General features: G+C 41.3%; 1 protein-coding gene across 1 annotated transcript in view; it reads right to left on the reverse strand.

The window, feature by feature from the left end:
- Positions 1 to 1,345: 1,345 nt before the first annotated feature.
- Positions 1,346 to 8,598, reverse strand: part of LOC117410070 (protein PAT1 homolog 1-like) — a gene marked incomplete in the record, with an annotated part of 13,850 nt that continues 6,597 nt past the window's right edge. The window contains 4 exon segments of the mRNA XM_059021881.1: positions 1,346 to 4,503; positions 5,344 to 5,493; positions 6,618 to 6,709; positions 8,108 to 8,299. Of these exon segments, the coding sequence (XP_058877864.1) occupies positions 4,482 to 4,503; positions 5,344 to 5,493; positions 6,618 to 6,709; positions 8,108 to 8,299 (456 nt within the window).

An 8,598-nucleotide genomic window follows, 5' to 3' on the forward strand; every position in this document is an offset into this window, starting at 1 on the left:
TTCATAAATAAATATAAATAAATACAAAACAGAGAAAGAAATTCCTGAAATGACGATTGAAAAATCAACGATGGACGCATTTCTTTTGGGTTATTTTATTATTTAAAAAAATAAATAAATGTCTGGGTTTTTTTTTTTTTTTTCTGTTTTGTGGGTTTATTTTGGAGTTTTTTCAACTGCAGGTTTTGTACAGGAGTCTCGTGTCTCTCCTCCGATTCCCCCTCCTTTCCTGTTTGTACGTTCCTGTGCACAGTTTGTTCTCAAACCCTAATAAAACGCTGTGATATTAACGAGAGCGCCTCCTGTGTAGTTTGGTGATTGAGTCAGTGTCTTTACTGTTAACGGGAAACTTTTAAAGAATTGGGGAAAAAAGACACGTGGTTAAATCATTCGGTGAATCCCTTGTTTTAATTGAGAAACACAAGAAACTTAACTTCAGTTGAGAAACGTTTTGGCTTGAAATCTAAAGTGTAAATTCAATGGCAAACGTTTCCACTAGAAGTCTTTCTCAGCGTCTTCAGTGTAAATTCAATGGCAAACATTTCCACTAGAAGTCTCTCAGTGTCATCAGTGTAAATTCAACGGCAAACGTTTCCACTAGAAGTCTTTCTCAGTGTCTTCAGTGTAAATTCAATGGCAGACGTTTCCACTAGAAGTCTCTCAGCGTCTTCAGTGTAAATTCAACGGCAAACGTTTCCACTAGAAGTCTTTCTCAGCGTAAATTCAATGGCAAACGTTTCCACTAGAAGTCTTTCTCAGCATCTTCAGTGTAAATTCAATGGCAAACGTTTCCACTAGAAGTCTCTCAGTGTCATCAGTGTAAATTCAACGGCAAACGTTTCCACTAGAAGTCTTTCTCAGTGTCATCAGTGTAAATTCAATGACAAACGTTTCCACTAGAAGTCTCTCTCAGCGTCTTCAGTGTGAATTCAATGGCAAACATTTCCACTAGAAGTCTTTCTCAGCATAAATTCAATGGCAAACGTTTCCATTAGAAGTCTTTCTCAGCATAAATTCAATGGCAAACGTTTCCGCTAGAAGTCTCTCGGCGTCTTCATTGTAAATTCAACGGCAAACGTTTCCGCTAGAAGTCTGAATTTTCACTGAAGATACCGACAAAGACTTCGACTCCATTAAGCACTGAAAACACCGAACAGAGGTGATTGAAGTAAAAAAAAAAAAACACAAGACGGTCAAGTTTGTATACACCATGTTTATTATTGTATGCAAAAAAAAAAAAAAAAAAAAAAACTATTTTATTAGAAATCTGATTATTTATAAACTAACAGGTTGTTGGATTTGTACAGATACCCCCTCCCCCCCCCCCACACACACACAAACACACTCTCTCTCTCTCTCTTCATCACTGTGCTAGCCCAGAACACACCTACGTCCTCTCCATGTTTCCAGTCCTATCATTTTGAACAGATAACCTAAACAAGGAAATCATTTATTTCCGTACAAGACAATGCACGATCTGTAAAAACACAAAGGAAAAAAAATTAAATAAATACTAACAACCCTTTCCATTAAGAGCGTCTGATGACTGTGTGCTTACATAGCAGTTACGGAGTGGATACCCGCGTGTTTACGCATCATCACAGTGTTATTACGTAGAGCCACGCCGGACTGAACGTGGAAATCGAACGTCTGAAGCCAGTTTAACTGACTAGTGCGCAGCAACGTGCGATTTTGATCAGTAACGAAGGTGTTGGAAGAAATTAAAAGGAATCGGGGGCGGGGGGGGGGGGAAATAAACAAGAACTCTTGAACATGTCTATGAAAAACTAGGCGATGAAACATGAAAATAAGAGACAACTGGAGAATGGAAATCGAAAAACGATCCCACCCCTTACATTTTTTAAAAAAAAATTTATTCTTTATAAAAACGTTTTTGATTAATTTAATAAAGGTTTATAAAATCATGTTCAGTATATTACTCTGGCCAAGAAAGTTTTGCATCACCCTCTATATAGAATGAACTCCCTCAGCTTCATAGAGTCCAATGAAAGCTGCTGAATAATGTTCCCTTGTTAACATATTGAATTCCACCCCCTCTATATAGAATGAACTCCCTCAGCTTCATAGAGTCCAGTGAAAGCTGCTGAATAATGTTCCCTTGTTAACATATTGAATTCCACCCCCTCTATATAGAATGAACTCCCTCAGCTTCATAGAGTCCAGTGAAAGCTGCTGAATAATGTTCCCTTGTTAACATATTGAATTCCACCCCCTCTATATAGAATGAACTCCCTCAGCTTCATAGAGTCCAATGAAAGCTGCTGAATAATGTTCCCTTGTTAACATATTGAATTCCACCCCCTCTATATAGAATGAACTCCCTCAGCTTCATAGAGTCCAATGAAAGCTGCTGAATAATGTTCCCTTGTTAACATATTGAATTCCACCCCCTCTATATAGAATGAACTCCCTCAGCTTCATAGAGTCCAATGAAAGCTGCTGAATAATGTTCCCTTGTTAACATATTGAATTCCACCCCCTCTATATAGAATGAACTCCCTCAGCTTCATAGAGTCCAGTGAAAGCTGCTGAATAATGTTCCCTTGTTAACATATTGAATTCCACACCCAGCGCTTTGTATAGTTTTCCATCTACTGACAAAAATGTTCTTAATCTAACATGAAATACTACTGGGACTGCTATTATGGCTTCCTTATATATATATATATATTTTTATTACATGATGTTAAATAAAATATCTCAATTATGTTCCTATATATATATATATATATATATATATATATATATATATATATATAATGTCTCAATCCTAAAATTCTAGGTGATGCAAAACTCTTGTCCACAGCTGTAGCTTGAACAAGGATTAAAACCAGAGAAAAACAACTGTTAAAAATAACAGAAAAACACACAACACTCCTCTACAGGGCGTGCAGAAAGATTAAGAGAAGACCAAAAAAATAATAATATTACCCACAATGCATTAGGACGAATGACCAGACTGGCTTGGAAAAAAAAAAAAAATACATTTTCAAATAAAAACTGCATCGTCCTTTAATTTTTAATTTTACGTTCTCTTCACGGCCTGGGCAGACGTTCAGAGATCCAGTTTGTTTTCAGCAGCTGTGAAAATCTGCCTTTTACCGGGATTAGAGCGGTTTTCAGCCTCTCTGGAGAATCAAACGACCCGATTCTATTCTGGATTCTAGTTTTTTTAACATCAATCCCTTCGTTCCAAATCCATTTCCCATTCAAAGGAAATTGAATCTGTATATATTTCAGAGACTCGATAATAACTGTTGCAATGGTTCAGCTGTTTTCCTTCAAAGCCTATTTAAATTCGCACAGACAGACAGACAGACAGACAGACAGACAGAGACTTCAATTAGAAAGTGATTTGCTGCTGCTGCTGAAAAGGAGACCCTGGTTTTGACTGATCACTGCGGACTGCGATTTTGATCAATGAGGGCGATGGGTTGTGGAACTGATTACGAGAGAGACTGGAAATTTGGGAGTTTATATCCTTATATAAAACGTAGTTCCAAAAAACCGATGCCTTTTTAACAAAGCGACGTGTTAAAAAACAACATTATCCCTTCATATTTCATTTTACAAAACCAAACCTTCGACAAGCACCAAAAAAAAAATAATTCATGGTTATACAGATTTGTACATTGAAAAGTTAGCAGCAACTGTCTCTCTCTCCCTCTCTCTCTCTCTCTCACACACACACACACACACACACTTCAACAAGAAACGCTTGAGGCGCTGCACAGACTAGATCTCGGGCCGTTTGCTCAAACTCCAAAAAAAAAAACAGTCCCCCCCCCCCCCCCCCCCCCCGTTATCAGAAGAGTCGCACGGACGGATAATGCGATTGTCCGGATGTCTCTTCAGAGTGGAACGAGAAACAGAGTGTTTGGGGGGGGGGGCTGTGTGGATCGCTGCGTTCCTCCACAGCGTCTGAAGAAAAGCAGCGCTCGATTGTCACAAAACCCCCAAGCAGATGTCTCTTCGCTCGTTTCTCTACGAAGGGTTAATTACCAGCAAACGACCCTGGCCTGCTTGACAGCCCCCCCCCCCCCGATTTCTAGGGAGGGGCTCCGTCCCAAAAGTCTGTTCACTCAACACTGTAAGAGACGCGCAACGCACAATGAAAAATCACCAAAAACAAATCTCGCACCTCTATTAAAACACACAGAAACAGACGTGTTTAATTCGGGTCTGGGTTCTGGGTATTATTATGAAATACAGCCTGAATTAAAACATAAAAAAACACCCCACAGACTTCCAATATAAAAATGCGGGAGAGAGGGTTTAACACGAAGGAGGAGATAAGGAAATAGATTCTCTGCTTTCATTTACTGCACGAGATTTTGGTGCTTTAAATTCATTTCATGATGTGAAGGGGCAAACGTTTCTTGTTTTGTGTGCAGACAGACAGACAGACAGACAGACACTCAGGTCTTGAGAATTGTTCCAAGTCCACTGTGTAGTGACTTCTACCTGGGCTTGGGAGACAATCTGAAAAAAACACAAACCAGCCTGTCAGTGACATCCATCCGAGCAACATAAACCACTAGACTAGACTGGACTGGACTGGAATTACATTGTAACTGCAGTTTAATATCACTAGACTGGACTGGAATTACATTGTAACTGCAGTTTAATATCACTAGACTGGACTGGAATTACATTGTAACTGCAGTTTAATATCACTAGACTGGACTGGAATTACATTGTAACTGCAGTTTAATATCACTAGACTAGACTGGACTGGGGAATTACATTGTAACTGCAGTTTAATATCACTAGACTGGACTGGAATTACATTGTAACTGCAGTTTAATATCACTAGACTGGACTGGAATTACATTGTAACTGCAGTTTAATATCACTAGACTGGACTGGAATTACATTGTAACTGCAGTTTAATATCACTAGACTAGACTGGACTGGAATTACATTGTAACTGCAGTTTAATATCACTAGACTAGACTGGAATTACATTGTAACTGCAGTTTAATATCACTAGACTAGACTGGACTGGGGAATTACATTGTAACTGCAGTTTGAGGTCACTAGACTGGACTGGACTGGAATTACATTGTAACTGCAGTTTAATATCACTAGACTGGACTGGACTGGAATTACATTGTAACTGCAGTTTAATATCACTAGACTGGACTGGAATTACATTGTAACTGCAGTTTGAGGTCACTAGACTGGACTGGAATTACATTGTAACTGCAGTTTAATATCACTAGACTGGACTGGAATTACATTGTAACTGCAGTTTAATATCACTAGACTGGACTGGAATTACATTGTAACTGCAGTTTGAGGTCACTAGACTGGACTCACTGCAGCTTGTCCTGAAGCAGGTTGAGTCTCTGTCTGTCCACGTAGTGAGAGAAGAAGGACAGCAGGCTTGGGGGGGTTAAGACAGGTTGAGCCAGAGAGGCCTCTGGGATATTCAGCAGCTCCGCAGTCACTCCAAACACCAGCTCTGTCCTGAAAGAGAAGTTACAAAAAATTTAACAAAATCACTTTAAAAAAACATGAACAGGGAGGGGTATGCGTGCGACTATAAATCTCTTAAATGAAAAACACAAACCACACATTTCATTCAAGAAATACCCGAGTGTGCTTCACTAAAACAGACCTCTGAACAACGTTAGTGCTGCGCGATTGATCAGGCTGATTTTTAACCCTTCAGGAGTCTGAAACAATGCGTGCAGATTGCTGTACTCTCCACGGAGAAAAAGCAGAGATCGAATCGTCACTGAACCCCCTGAAAAGCAGACGTTCCTACGCTCGTTTCACTCTGGAGGGTAAAAATCCGCCCGGAACCGTCAGAGGAACGTCAGCCACCCCGATAAACAGAGCACCCGATTTGTGCGGCTCTTTTGTTCGTAATCGAGGTCTGTGTGGCTCGATTAGTGACACAGCTCAGCGAAACACAACTAATCTCTTCAGCCTAGACAAAAAAAAGAACAGACAAGACAGGACTTGACCGAAAATGGTCTAGCTTGTGAGATTCACTCCAACAGACAATTACTTAACAAGACCCTTCATTGAACTGATCAATTATCTTAAGATTAGACCTTTTTTTTTAAAATAGTTTTCAGCTCTCAAACCAGTTGCAGAGTTCAGGTTACTGATAATGTTACAGACAAGAGCTGTTTAAGAGCTGAAAACCAGATAACTGATCGGTTCATTGAAGGGTTTAATTGAGTTGGAATGGAAACCAGTATAGAGCAGCAGTGTGTGGTAGTGGTTAGGGCTCTGGACTCTTGACCGGAGGGTCGTGGGTTCAATCCCAGGTGGGGGGACACTGCTGCTGTACCCTTGAGCAAGGTACTTTACCTAGATTGCTCCAGTAAAAACCCAACTGTATAAATGGGGAATTGTATGTAGAAATAATGTGATATCTTGTAACAATTGTAAGTCGCCCTGGATAAGGGCGTCTGCTAAGAAATCAATAATAATAAAACACTGGGAACATTTTAAAAGAAGGACCAGATTGTGCGCTTTTTTAAAAAGGAGTTCTCTCCAGGTGTGGAGAATCGAATCGAGGGACGAGCCTCGACGGGTTGATAGTCGTTTTGTCGTTCTCACGCGTTCCTGCTGCTCACCATCTGTTGTTTTCCATGAGCTCTGTGTTTGAGTCGGCACTCTGCAACCTCTCTCCTTGACTGAGAATCAGGTAGAGCAGAGTGAGGCCAAACTGAGAGGAGAGAGGGAGGGACAGGAGGAGGGGGAGAGAGGGGGGAGGGTGAGAGAGGGAGGGAGAGAGAGAGAGGGAGGGAGAGAGGGAGAGAGGAGAGGGGGGAGGGAGAGAGGGGAGAGGGGGGAGGGAGAGAGGGAGGGAGAGGGAGAGGGAGGAGGGGAGAGAGTGGGAGAGGGCGAGAGGGGGAGGGAGAGGAGGAGGAGGGGGAGAGAGGGAGACAGGGATGGGGAGAGGCAGAGAGAGACAGGGAGAGAGATGGGGGAGAGAGAAGGGGAGAGAGGGAGTCAGCAACATATATCATGTAATCAAAATAAACTACAAAATGGTATCGCCAACAATTTTGCTTCATAGAGTCCAATGAAAGCTGCTGAATAATGTTCCCTTGTTAACATATTGAATTCCACCCCCTCTATATAGAATGAACTCCCTCAGCTTCATAGAGTCCAATGAAAGCTGCTGAATAATGTTCCCTTGTTAACATATTGAATTCCACCCCCTCTATATAGAATGAACTCCCTCAGCTTCATAGAGTCCAATGAAAGCTGCTGAATAATGTTCCCTTGTTAACATATTGAATTCCACCCCCTCTATATAGAATGAACTCCCTCAGCTTCATAGAGTCCAATGAAAGCTGCTGAATAATGTTCCCTTGTTAACATATTGAATTCCACCCCCTCTATATAGAATGAACTCCCTCAGCTTCATAGAGTCCAATGAAAGCTGCTGAATAATGTTCCCTTGTTAACATATTGAATTCCACCCCCTCTATATAGAATGAACTCCCTCAGCTTCATAGAGTCCAATGAAAGCTGCTGAATAATGTTTCCTTGTTAACATATTGAATTCCACCCCCTCTATATAGAATGAACTCCCTCAGCTTCATAGAGTCCAATGAAAGCTGCTGAATAATGTTCCCTTGTTAACATATTGAATTCCACCCCCTCTATATAGAATGAACTCCCTCAGCTTCATAGAGTCCAATGAAAGCTGCTGAATAATGTTCCCTTGTTAACATATTGAATTCCACCCCCTCTATATAGAATGAACTCCCTCAGCTTCATAGAGTCCAATGAAAGCTGCTGAATAATGTTCCCTTGTTAACATATTGAATTCCACCCCCTCTATATAGAATGAACTCCCTCAGCTTCATAGAGTCCAATGAAAGCTGCTGAATAATGTTCCCTTGTTAACATATTGAATTCCACCCCCTCTATATAGAATGAACTCCCTCAGCTTCATAGAGTCCAATGAAAGCTGCTGAATAATGTTCCCTTGTTAACATATTGAATTCCACCCCCTCTATATAGAATGAACTCCCTCAGCTTCATAGAGTCCAATGAAAGCTGCTGAATAATGTTCCCTTGTTAACATTTTGGCAGTGTCTCTCTCTCTCACCTTGCTCGTCAGCACTTTGCCCAGTTGCCCTGTACTGGTGTGCGACTGGGCTTGCTGCTGGTTCCCAGTAGAGCTGTTCAGTTCGGAGGGGCTCCCCGGTAGCCCACTGAGGTCTTGTAACAATTCAGTAAGCGGCCCGCTGGCCAAGTGCTGGATAACTATAGAGAAGGGTTCAATCAGCCAGGGAAGCACCTGGAACAAAGAACCAGCTTTAGGAGGTCAGATCAGCTACAGTGTGTGTGTGTGTGTGTGTGTGTGTGTGTGTGTGTGTGTGTGTGTGTGTGTGTGTGCGTGTCTAGCTAACAAGCTCAGGTGTGTCTTATTATTAAACTCCTAGTGAAACCAGGACTGGATCACACTGCTGTGCAGCGGGAGTCTGATTCCCAGCCCTGCATTGTAACTGCAGTTTAATATCACTAGACTAGACTGGACTGGAATTACATTGTAACTGCAGTTTAATATCACTAGACTGGACTGGAATTACATTGTAA

Source organism: Acipenser ruthenus, unplaced genomic scaffold (genome assembly GCF_902713425.1).
Source record: "Acipenser ruthenus unplaced genomic scaffold, fAciRut3.2 maternal haplotype, whole genome shotgun sequence".
Lineage (NCBI taxonomy): Eukaryota > Metazoa > Chordata > Actinopteri > Acipenseriformes > Acipenseridae > Acipenser > Acipenser ruthenus.